Source organism: Nannobrachium achirus, assembly GCF_963921795.1.
Source record: "Nannobrachium achirus genome assembly, chromosome: 13".
NCBI lineage: Eukaryota > Metazoa > Chordata > Actinopteri > Myctophiformes > Myctophidae > Nannobrachium > Nannobrachium achirus.
In genome coordinates, this window is record NC_137833.1 from 32,000,578 (window position 1) to 32,013,710 (window position 13,133).

At 43.3% G+C, this 13,133-nt stretch overlaps 1 protein-coding gene across 1 annotated transcript in view; it reads right to left on the minus strand.

Moving 5' to 3' along the window:
• Positions 1 to 2,608, minus strand: part of LOC308297267 (protein kinase C epsilon type-like) — a gene marked incomplete at its 3' end in the record, with an annotated part of 93,105 nt that extends 90,497 nt beyond the window's left edge. Inside the window, exon 1 of the mRNA XM_080740682.1 lies at positions 2,221 to 2,608. Within this exon, the coding sequence (XP_080596808.1) occupies positions 2,221 to 2,568 (348 nt within the window). The 5' untranslated portion in view covers positions 2,569 to 2,608. The remainder of the gene's footprint in view (positions 1 to 2,220) is intronic.
• Positions 2,609 to 13,133: the final 10,525 nt, after the last annotated feature.

Sequence of the window (13,133 nt, forward strand, 5' to 3'; positions counted from 1 at the left end):
CAAGAATAGGCTATCCCACAGTGCAGTCTTGACAGATTTATGGCAAGGGGAACACATTGGGAGCTGCCCTTTTTTTTCTCACACTCTCTTCTTCATCAGCATGGTTACTAGGCATTTGACACGACCACAAAAACGGGCATTAAGAATTCAATTTTCAATTCAATCTCATAATTTGGCATTTAGATTTAGGCATTATAACATTATGGATATTACATATTATGGTATTTTCCAGTAAACTAAACCTTTTTTAGATAATAGGCTATAATATCTGATATCAGACTACCTTCCAACCAGCTACCATGCAGACTGCAGAGGCCTTAACAATTCATCTTTCCTCTCACTCAGTCTTATGCTCTCTCTTTCTATCGTTAATGGACCTGATGGCCTCATCAATAATGTATTCAAAGTGTCTACTTCAGGTGCTTCCACATGCGGCTCCTGTGTGTGTGTGTGTGTGTGTGTGTGTGTGTGTGTGTGTGTGTGTGTGTGTGTGTGTGTGTGTGTGTGTGTGTGTGTGTGTGTGTGTGTGTGTGCGCGCGCGCGCGTGCGTGCGTGTGTTCCGTCCACAGGTGAAATCAGACGTGAAGAAGTCACAGATTAGTCTAGTGTGGTAGCAGACCACACCAGAGTCAGTGCAATATAGTTATTAAAGTTACATTCTCTAATGTATAACATGTGATAACATGTAATGATAATATGATTTAATTATTTTGTGAAAATGTGTTACATGTTTTTGACAATAAAGTATAACAAAAAAAAGTTACATTCTCTAAGTATGTAGCCATGCTAAATGCTAATGTTTATCGGCAGCACAATGGACACGAAGTAACGGTATATGTACACTAAAGGGCAAATATTTGGGGCCTAATGAAAAGAGACAACCCATAGGAGCTGAATTTCTCCTTACATCCAACCTGATCGTATCAAAGAGATTGTTGAACTGACCGACATATTGTTGTGCTGCGTTTGCTCTCTCCCGATGGTGGAGCTAAGAAAGTGATGTCAGAGAAGCCCTATCTGAGAAGTTGAACCTAAGGACCTGGTGGCTATTTTCCAGAGAGATTATAATGACATTTCTAAAGGACCATAAATAATGTTTGTCTTGCATGTTTAGCATACTGACTTTGACTCAATGTATAGGTAATTGATGCTACTGCTGACCATTTTCCAAATCAGATTTTCAAGGAAGTAATTTGATTGATTTGAGTAGGGGATGAACATCCACTTGCATAGATTTATAACTGGCTTCAAATAGGTAATCCTACAATCCTGGTTGTGTTACAACCACTGCATCCTGCCCGGAAATATTACTTTGCGTGGTGTGCCGTGCAATAGACCATACCTTTCTACTGTGGTTGTAGAAATAATAGAAAATATTATTAGTGTTACAAGCCATCAACAACAACAATAATAATAATCACAATAATAATGTATTCTGCACTGCAATGGAAGTTGAAGGGTATTTATGCAAAATGTATGCAAACCACCAGGTCCTTCAGATACACCCTCTGCACCGTCTAGATTTACGCCACGGCCACCATGTATGTACACTACAGTATATACAACACATGTGTAACGGAGGTGAATCGGACCTCCCCACCCAGGCTTCGAACCCGGGCCTCCCACGCGAAAGTCCAATATCTTAGCCATCGCTCCAAAGGGACAGTGGGGGTGTACTTGTAAATCATGGCTGGGTGATGCACTTCAAGCCGCTACAGGAGATCAGGCTCCCCATGGCTTGTCAAGGCTTACTGAAAAGTCCATTGGCGTACACTTGCTATTCAGCTAAAATATCCCACATTTGAATGTATGTTAAGTGCTGTATACTGTATATGTGCATCAATTTAAATGTGCAGCTTTCATGACCAAGTGGAGGCTTGAGCTAAGCCATCAGCTGTAGTACTTTTACAATACTTTCTGTAGTGTATTCTATTGTATGTCATTGTGCAAGTGTGGACAAGCACATTCTTGCACACACAGACCCTATTTCTATACTCTTCCAATTCTCCTCCTCCTAACATCCCTTCATTATAGCCCTCTCCAAACGTGTGTGCGCTGAGTGTGCGTGCGTGCGTGCGTGTGTGTGTGTGTGTAGCTAGCAGGCCTTACTGGAACAGAATAGAATTGTGGTGGAAGTGAAGAATAGTAGGCCTAACAGTCCTGCGATATAGTAGCATTTTTAATTTATTAGCCTACTTTATTAGGCTACTAACTGCTTACCCAGTCTTCGAAGTGTTTGCTGCCATTGTGCAGGATATCTTCAAACTGGATGATACAGTTGGCCACGAAGTCGTCGTATCCTATGGGCGCGTCGTGGAACACAGACAGTTCGATTTTCCTGCCGTCGTAGACCTCCGTGGTGAACTCGTCGTTCCACGCTGGGCTGTTGGTCTTCTGCTTTGTGCACGTCTGTCCCACCCTGGAGTCGTCCACGTTCAGCGCTATGTACGTGTCCAGCAGGAACGTCTGCGTCTTCGGACCGACGGCATGTCGGAGGGACCAGGCCGTCGGCTTCAGGTCCAACGCCTCGCAGACCTTGATTTTCAGCAGCCCGTTGAACACCACCATGGCGGTGATGATGCGGACACAGCTGTCCAGATATGATGGAACAACGTTCTGTGGTCCCTTCCAGTTTAATAGAATGGACAAAATGCGGTCCTAATTCTGCTCGGTCACACACACAGCAACCAATTAGAAAATGTAACGGTCCAGACAAGCAATGCTTCTATGGCCTTGTCTAACGTCACGCCAGTCTAATAATTTAAAGCCATATTTCTATATGGAGTCGGACAACGAACACAACACGAAATAAACAGTAAATTGTACCAGCCCCGTAGCATACTGTAGGAGCCTTGGTTTGGAAGTGAAGTGCATCAAAGAAACATAACGTGCAGTCAACAGCTTGTCAAAACAGAACCATACGCACACATAGACACGTAAAGCCCAAAACAAAATCGGTGAGTCATGGTTTTGACCCCCGAAGCAGAAAAACAACTCCGTTAGTTATAGGGCTCTGTCTGTCTGTAGAAGGCAAGCAGTGTTCTGCACCGCTGGGTGGGAGAGAGTGGGAGGCTCCGCTCCGCCGCGCCGCATTCGGGATGTTTCTGCAAAGTAGCCCGCTGCGCTGCGCATGAAGAGCAGCTTGTATAGCGGCGAACAACCAGCGAACAACCCGCCGCAGCCAGGCAGCAGGCTCTGGCTCTGGAGGTACGGTATAGTAACGGAACGCTATTATTGACGGTTCGGTCGCCGTTACGGCTCTGGTTCGTTCCTCCTCCGCCTTGTTTCATCCACTGTTGTTGATCTTTACTTCCTGTGGTGGTTGTGGACCCTACCTCCTCTGCCTGCCTCCCCCAACACCACTCACGCACAGTCTCTCTCTCTCTCTCTCTCTCTCTCTCTCTCTCTCTCTCTCTCTCTCTCTCTCTCTCCCTCTCCCTCTCACTGTCTCTCTTGGTGCAGGAAATGCGCAAAACACGTCAGTTTTGTGGGAGCCTTGCCTGCTTCCAGCTTGTGACAGACGGAGACTGACGAGTTCCACGCAGCCCAGATGGGGAACGGCGGGCAGGGTACAATACAGCCTCTACTACACAGCTATAAACATCTGGAGGTGCAGACATTTAATCCTGACTCACTGACTGAGTAAATTAACACAGATTTACGCTCGCAGGCGCGCGCGCACAGTCGCACACGCACGCGCACGCACGCACACACACACACACACACACACACACACACACACACACACACACACACACACACACACACACACACACACACACACACACACACACACACACACACTTTACCCCCAGGCAGGCTATGCTATAGCTAAATTGACATTTCAAACCCCTCAGGCTCTCACCTATAAAGATTAAACTGACTATGAGAACAGAATTATTTTAGAAAAGTTAACTCAGCCTGTAGGCCTATAGCAAAAGAAAATGGGGAAAAAAAGAAGAAGCTGTACAGTGTGTAGCTGCTTTAAAGGAGTAGTTCACCCCAAACTTGATTGATTGGTTGAATAATTTATTAGAAGTTTGCATAGGACTCATATAACATTGAAAGACAGACGGATAGAACACAGTAATTTGCATTAAAATAAGGGGAAAAGAAATAATATTAATAAAGTGAAATAGGAGATTTACAAAGGAAAGGGGGAGGTAGGTATGGGCTTAGTTTATAGAATATGGATTTGCACTCCTTTAAGGCCTGCGTAAAGTGCGTATAGGGCGTTCCACATGATGTTGGTGGTATAGCAGCAGAATGAATTAGAGCCTTTTTTTAGTGTTGTGATCATTGTGGACATCCTTGACGTGTAGGAAGTATTTTGTCAGGTGGGTATGTCCCATTGCAAGATGCTGTACTCTGTCAGCTACTGTGAATGACTTTTTTTCTAGACTAAGTAATAGTCTATATTCTGGGGTTTATTCAGTGGGTGTGTATTGAATAATATGATGTCTCCTTGTCTATTCCAGCCCTTTAATAAACAGAAAATACATTTTCAGGCCTAAATGTTGCCAATTTCAGCCAGTTAGGAGAGAGTAGGCCTACCTATTTATCAGCTTCAAATTGATAGTGTCCCAGTTCCAATTTGGCCTGCTGATTTATTTGTATAATTTCCTTGTGTAGGCCTATAATACTATTTACATCTCTCCCAATCGATCCCATCATGTAGCCTATCTTGTATTTTCTGCTTACTAAAGAGCTGGGGAGGCAAGGAGACCTCTACTGTACAAACTTAGCAATGATTACTAATATTAATATGGAGCCATTTAAACCTATATTTAAAAAAAAGTATATCACAACACTCATCCTACTTTTAATTGCCCCTCAATTTAAAATAGTAGTATAGAAGACACAAGCCTACCCCACTTTTCTTGACACTCACTGCGCCCTAGTGGTGATTAATATGAACTTCAAGTTGTCTTGAGAACCAGCCCCCATGCCCGACTGGACTGCACAAGTACGAGTCATTCCGCCAAACCGGTACGATTTGGACTTCGGAAAAATGTATCGAAATTAATTACTTTTCTGAATACCCGACCCCACAACATTAAGGACACATTTAACTTGCAGAAAAAAAAACATGTTTTCCCATCTCAGGCATTAGATTCATATTTGTATATAGAATTAGTCTATAGCCTATTATATAATATTTTTTTTACTCATGATGGCCATTACCTGTGGTGATTAAGAGGAGACCACATGGCATGCATGACATTATAATAGGAAATCAGATATAGGCTATTGTTGAAATAAAAATATAATCTTTATTTCATGTAACATTGTTAAGCTTTACAACCACATTATGAGAATATAAATGACTATAAATAGACAAACAAAGTTGGAAAACGTCCTCTTTCTGCAGCATCTTGCTCAGAAGACTTTTTACAGAGAGGAGAAGAAAAAAATATTTTTTGCACAATATTAAAGGAAACATTTCAATGGATGATAAAAAAGCTTGCTCAGGTTGCTCAGGGTACGCAAAGTGTAGCTTAATACATATTTCAGCTTGGTCATCTCAATTGTTCAGTGACAAGATCACAACAACACATTGCATCATGAAAGCTTTACGATCAGCTGTTAGATATTTGTCATACAACAAATTAGGGCATATGTGGATAGAACTAGAACCCTGCATGCAGGACTGGCTTGGGCCACGTAGGCCTACTTTGTGCATTTTGATTGATTGATTGAAGAATTTATTATAAGTTTGCGATAGAAAAAAGTACAGTTTCATGACAGTACAAATCACTGGTACAAGGTCAACTAAAAGGAGATCCTAGAAAGCACTACGGCTTATTTCCACAGGAACCACACTTTAAGTATCTCATATAACATTGAAAGACAGACGGATAGAACATAGTACTTAATCTAGAATAACATCAATTTCTAAAGCAGAAAAAGCATAAGGTAGACTTTTCATACCAATTTTGAAGGAGGCTTTGCTCTCCTTTAAGGCTTGCTGAAGGGCGTTCCACATGTTGGTGGTATAGCAGGAGAACGAATTAGAGCCTTGTTTAGTGTTACATTTACGCTGATGATGATTTGTGGAGCTGCCTCTGGTGTTGTGATCGTGAACATCCTTGACCTTTAAGAAGTAGTTTGTCAGGTACATGGGTATCTTGGAGGTGTAGTGTAACTTGTACACCAGGCCCATTGCAAGATGCTGTACTCTGTCAGCTACTTTGAGCCACCCCACGCTTTCGTGGTGATGATCAGTAAGGTGGGCACGAGGAGGAAGACCAAGCACGACCCTGATTAGTTTGTGCTGGGCTGTTTGGAGCTTTACCCGGGCATCGCGATACCAGACAAGGACTCCGTAATCAATGAGGGGCCCAATAAGAGCACCTCCCAGGGTCTTTCGAGATTTAATATTGATCAGCGGGGCTCTTTGCAAGAAACGAATTTGTTGGATGACTTTATTGATTACCTCGGTAGTCATTTTTTCACTGGATAGGTTAGCCTCCAGGATGCAACCCAGGTAGCAGATGTGGGTTTTTCTTGCTATCACAGTGTCACCTACTTTAATTGTGAAGTTCTCAACTTTGCTAAGTTTCTTAGCAAAGAACTTCTCCTAGATACAAAGAGGATACATTCAGTTTTACCTAGGTGAATTGAGAGTCTGTTGTCATTGAGCCAGGTGCAGATCATGTTTAGTTCACAGTTAAGGGCCTTTTCAACCTGCAATGCAGTCTCTGCCTGAGACTAGGAGAGCAGAGTCATCCGCGAACAGAAACAGATTGCAGTCACAACAGCAGATGACATGTCGTTTACGTATATTAAGAACAACAGTGGTCCTCCTAATATACTCCCTTGAGGTACAGGGTTCCGTTGACTTCCACCATCTGTTCCCTCCCCACCAAGTAAGAGTGCATCCATCTCACTGCTGTATTATGCTGCATTAACTCTGTATAACTCGCTATAATCATTTACTGTACACATGGGGAAGGAACAATCTGTCTCTCTTCTCTAAACATTTAACACGTCTAATCATTTGATATTCACGTGGTTGTGGAGGATAGGAATCAATCATAGGCTTAGCAGAGTTTAGGCCGGGTGATGGCGAAGTTCTGCCTCCCTCTCTTCTGTCACCTGGTCCTACATCTGATGTGACACATTGTTAGCCAGGCGGGCCATCCCTCATACTGCGTTCAATCATTCCTCCTTCCCACAGTATGAGTAGAGGTCTTATCTGGACTTCAGCAGATAGGACACCGAGTATGAGAAGTTGGCCCCGGTCATTTTCTGATCGGGGCCAATCAGTGACTGCGTTTCAACTGCTGTCCGCACAACAAGTGAAAAGCTTCCCCTGATTGGTCCATGTGTAGATGGTGACGTAGATGCTTGCTGCAGCACTTTCAAAACAACATGGCTGCCCTCGATGCAACAAGTGTAACAGTTAACGCTGAAACAATAAAACAAGCAATAAGTGAAGTTATTTCAGAGTTGTAATCAATTACAACAATTAAAAAGGAACAGGAGTATGCACTAGCGGAGTTCATCGGCCGAAAAGACGTGTTTGTTTGCGGTTCTTCCGACTGGCTGAGAGATGTTTTGCTACACTGATTGGTTAGAGGAGTTTGTCTGTCAAGGCAAGTACTCCCGCCCACTTTTCAAGCTGCCTATAGCCCAAAGTCCAGACTTATATTGTGAGAAGGAACGAGTGAGTGAATGCACAGTATGAGGCTGGCTGGACAGGCTAACACATTATGAGCTTGCTGATCTGCTATTTTCATAGCCGATGTAAAAAAGTAGTAAAACTGAGCCTAGTGCTGGCTTATTTTCATAGACCTGGCCACTTGTTTCTTTGGCAAAATCTGGCAACACACCGCCGATTCCCTGTTCACTTCCTAATTAAAGGGGAAGTGAAAAGATGTTGAAACAAAGATTTTTAATATAACAAGATATGGCATCCTGGTTGGAGCCGCTAGAGTGCGACATGGTACACAAAGCCTATACAAATTGCCTCCTAAGTGGGCACTGACGTCTGGCGGCAAATCTCGCAAACATCCTGTTGATTGGTGCAAGATCCCGCGAGAGTGTGTTGCTGGGACGGAGAAAGGGCGATAATAACCTTGATTTTCTCCGTATTTGTGTCTCTAAAAAAAGCATTTTAGTATGAACATTTTGGGAATATTGTGTGGCTTTGTGAGGATCGGGTCCAATAATTAGTTCACTGACCATATTTATATGTGTGCGTGTGTGTGTGTGTGTGTGTGTGTGTGTGTGTGTGTGTGTGTGTGTGTGTGTGTGTGTGTGTGTGTGTGTGTGTGTGTGTGTGTGTGCGTGCGTGCGTGCGTGCGTGCGTGCGTGCGTGCGTGCGTGCGTGCGTGCGTGCGTGCGTGCGTGCGTGCGTGCGTGCGCGCGAGTGTGTGTGTGTGTGTGTGTGTGTGCGCCCTGGAGATGACCAGGAATATGGTGAATAGAGATATTTAAGCAGTTTTTTCCTTATAATCTTCTAAACAGCAGATGGCGCCAAAACATAACACATATAATATTAATGTTTACAAAGAAGGGGTTAAAGGTTGTGATTCTTTTACAGTTTTTCACGATTGTTAACACACATTTCTCAATGCAATAACGGACTGCAGACACAAAACTGAAAACCTCACACACAAAATGATAAACCTGACACTCCTTTCCCAAGATGACTCTTTGCCATCAAATCACTTAACTGTGTTAAACAAATTTAACGCATGTGCCTGAAGGCCATGAAGTAATAATAAAAAGATTTTGTCCATTGAAATAATTAATTGAATTTAAGGGTTAAGGATGATTTTAAATTTGATGTAGACAATCTGTAGTCACATTAATAAATTATGGTATTTACAATCTGATCCATGCTCAGCTCTGCACCAATCAAAGTAACTGGATGGAGAAAGTGGTGCAGTCATCTGGGGCATTAAGGCCACTGTGGCCTCAGGGCATAACATTTTTTGGAGGGGCACAAGGCCAAACTGAGGGGCAACGACGGCCATGGCCTTCATGGCCTCCTTGAAATTCCTGCCCTGATTTGAATAATTATGTACTACTTCTTGTCCAAGTCAATTTCCTTGTATGTTCAGAATATATGGAATTATGAGAAATTATGATTCTATTTTCTCAAAAGTGCCAAACGATCGAACCCCCCCATTGACTTCCTCTCTTTCACATGCACACTGCCCTGTTTTTGATTAAAGTGAATTTGCGAATTTGCATGATTGTTGTGACCCCACCCCAAGGAACTGGAAGTTGCTCATGCTCTTCACTGCAGTGCGGGGCGGCTTAGCTCAGGGGTAGAGAAACCGTTATTAGAGCACGAAGGGTTCCCGAAGGGTTTCCAGTTCGAATCCGGGCTCCCCCTAAGTTAATGTCGAAGGGTCCTTGGGCAAGACTCTGAACCCCACATTGCTCCCGGTGAGTAGGTTGGTGCCTTGCATGGTTTCCTCCGCCACCGGTGTATGAATGTGTGTGTGAATGGGTGAATGTAATGCACAATCTCTGTAAAAGCGCTTTGGATAAAAGCACTATATAAATGCACCATTTACCATTTACCAGTGCTGTTGTTTCAAATGTTTTGTGGAGATTATCTGGTTGAATAAAAGGTGTTAATATCTTGTTTGTTGCATTTTGTTTGCTACATAGCTTATTTTCTTAATTTTTCCAAAAATACTTCCATTTAAAACCATGATGGTAAGTAACACATACTGGAGGAGGTCAATTCTGAGTTGCCCTACAAAAAGATCTCTGTAGCACTCTTTACTGACAGGACATTTAGCAGTATAACTTCATTGAATGCTGGCAACCTACAGATTCAGTTTAACCTCCCAGAGTCCTTGCGCTTACTCACTCTACATCTGGGTGTCTGTCCCTGGAACTATCATCAAAACACCTCTCTCTCTCTCTCTCTCTCTCTCTCTCTCTCTCTCTCTCTCTCTCTCTCTCTCTCTCTCTCTCTCTCTCTCTCTCTTCTCTCTCTCTCTCTCTCTCCCCCCTTTTCTTTCTCTTACAGAACTTGAACTTAACACTCAACACACATGGCAGCTTTTAACTGAACTACAATAATCCCTTCAAGTTGTTTAACAGAAAAGAAGAACAATCTCTGTAAACTATCACCATGTGTGCTTAGGAGTGATTTCATCTTAATAGAGTTGTTGCTGAATGCAATGGATTATGTTACCTAGCTTGCTGTCAATATTTTTGGTAACACTCTTTGTGAAGGGGTCTGCATAAGATTGACATGACACCTGATATGAACGTGAAGGAAGCTTTATGAATGGTTATGACTGCTGTCATTAAGTATCATTCATTCATTCAGTCACTGTCAGTCTTACAGCAGACATTGTTTGGCATGTCTTTGTTATGATACCGTGACACTACACCTGAAGCCTGTCATAAAAACAACAACGCAGGCCTTCTTATCAAACTTAAGACCTGTTGTTTTACTCGAGTGCAGGGCTTGGACTATTAGAGTGGAGCACTGGAATCCAGCTTGTAAATGGTCTCAGATAGACAGGTGACTCTGATTCTGACACATATTTAGGCTTTTAAACTAGACTGGTTAACAGCCAAATCCTTCTAAAATGACATATTTATGATGATTTGGTACCAACATAGTGCATGCATATTCTAGCAGTATTTCTCAGTGTTGCTAAATATTTTAGCAGTAATATTCAATTTTGAGGCATAAATAATTTACGTAGATGGTAACTTTACTTCTGTTGCACAGAGCTACAGCAGGTAGGTTGGCAGACAGCCACTGCTTGAGGAAACAGCTGCTTTACTGCAGGCTGGGCTTTTCTTTTGTACCCCAGGGATTGGGAGTACAGTTCATTACACTCGCTACTTCTCTCTACCGTGCAATGCATTGCTGACACATGCTTCTTTCTTTGGCCCAATTTCCCAGATCTTCCCCACGGCAACAAGACCATCTGCCTTGCATCCAAAATAGCAAAAGTATTTATCAAATGTCTTGTGGTCAGAACAGTGAGCCAGTTTCTACTTTGCCTCACAGGTATCAATGATTGGCAAGGTCAAGGGTAAGATATTGTTCAGTAAAAATGCACATTCGAAATGTTCATCTCTACCCTCTACTGATTTGATCACATTGATGCTATGCTTCTGTACGTTACAGCATCAAAGACGAAATAAAACCCATCCAGGCTGAATAGGTTGTTATAGCATTAAAATACAAGCACATGCCCACCTAGCTGGCTGCCTATTCTTCATCACTGCCACCTTGAGAAGCTTGATGAACATAGACCATTGCCTGCCTACTCATATTCAAATCTGCATGTGTAAAGGGACAGAAGAAAGTGCAATTGAGGTTCGGCGGTGGCCTCATGGAAATTGCTTTGGCTTATTGTTATTCCTGCTGCTTGAGTTAAATCCTATAATAGATCGTTTTTAATCTTCCCCTGAGGGCTGAAACAGAGATATTGATTGGCTTACACAAAGAGCCCTCTCTGAGAAAAATGAAAAATAAAAAATACCATTGATTTTTTACAATTTGTGTGTAATTTAATGGTGGAATAATGAACTGCGACTGTGGGGCAGGGATGAGCAAGGATTACTGAGATATCCGAGATGGCATTTACTCACAATATCAGCGGGTGTTATTAATTTGATTATGCATACATATTCATAGAATTTGTTCATGTTAATAATAAACTTCCTCCATAGTGATCACACACTTGACACCATAAAAGCCCAGATACATAGCCCCAAAAATACCATACCAATTCATGAATTTAAGTGTCTTTTGTAGTAGGCCTATACGTGGATAGATGAATGGATGTATACAGGGTGGCTCAGTCAAGAGGTAGAGCGACCACTTTGGCCGGTTCGATTCCCGGCACCACCCCTGCGTTAGCCTTGAAGGTACTATGTACATTTACCAGACAAACAGACCAACAGACATGCATGCAACATAATAGAGCAGTGGTTCCTAACTATGCGCCGCGTTGCAAGATTGTAGATCTAATTTATAGATTTTTTTTTTAGATTTTTTAAAATAATAATTTAAAACAAAATGTAAGAAACTAAATTAAGGGACCCATAAAAATGTGTTGATCCACAAATGGGTCCAGACTCCGTCCCGACCCACTATTTGGGAAACAGTGTAATAGAGGGGAGGACTGGGTCTGTGACAGACTTGTCTTTATGATATTACCCAGGCAGGAACTGTCCCTTTAAATGTGTAGTCTTACTGCTCATGCTCAGGGCTTTGTGCAGGAGTTTCCCCTGTCAGGAGCCAGCTGTGGACCCGAGAGAGAGAGAGAGAGAGAGAGAGAGAGAGAGAGAGAGAGAGAGAGTGAGAGAGTGAAAGAGAGAGAAGGAGCGAGGGAGAGAGAGAGATAAAGATAGAGAGAGAGAGAGAGAGAGGGAGGGAGAGAGGGAGGGAGGGAGTGAAAGAGAGAGAGAGGGAGCGAGGGAGAGAGAGAGAGAGAGAGAGAGAGAGAGAGAGAGAGAGAAGCAAGAGAGAGAGATAAAGAAAGAGAGAGGGAGAGAGAGAGAGGGAGGGAGGGAGGGAGGGAGTGAAAGAGAGAGAGAGGGAGCGAGGGACGAGAGAGAGAGAGAGAGAGAGAGAGAGAGAGAGAGAGAGAGAGAGGGAGAGAGGGAGGGAGTGAAAGAGAGAGAGAGGGAGCGAGGAGAGAGAGAGAGACGAGAGAGAGAGAGAGAGAGAGAGAGAGAGAGAGAGAGAGAGAGAGAGAGAGAAGCAAGAGAGAGAGATAAAGAAAGAGAGAGGGAGAGAGAGAGAGGGAGGGAGGGAGGGAGGGAGGGAGAGAGAGAGTGAAAGAGAGAGAGGGAGCGAGGGAGGGAGAGAGATAAAGAGAGAGAGAGAGAGAGAGAGAGAGAGAGATGAGAGAGAGAGAGAGGGAGGGAGTGAAAGAGAGAGAGTGAAAGAGAGAGAGAGGGAGCGAGGGAGAGAGAGAGAGAGAGAGAGAGAGAGAGAGGAGAGAGAGAGAGAGAGAGAGAGAGAGAAGCATCGCACCAGCAAGCTCTGTTGTCAGCTGTCACTGTCGCATTTCTGGGCAGATGACGCGATTTTCACCCGGTGCACATGGGAGACAGCGGATAGTAGAATGCATCTGCGAGCTGTTTAACGGGGAGTGTGTTTTCATGGATGATAAAGATCCCGTTCGTTA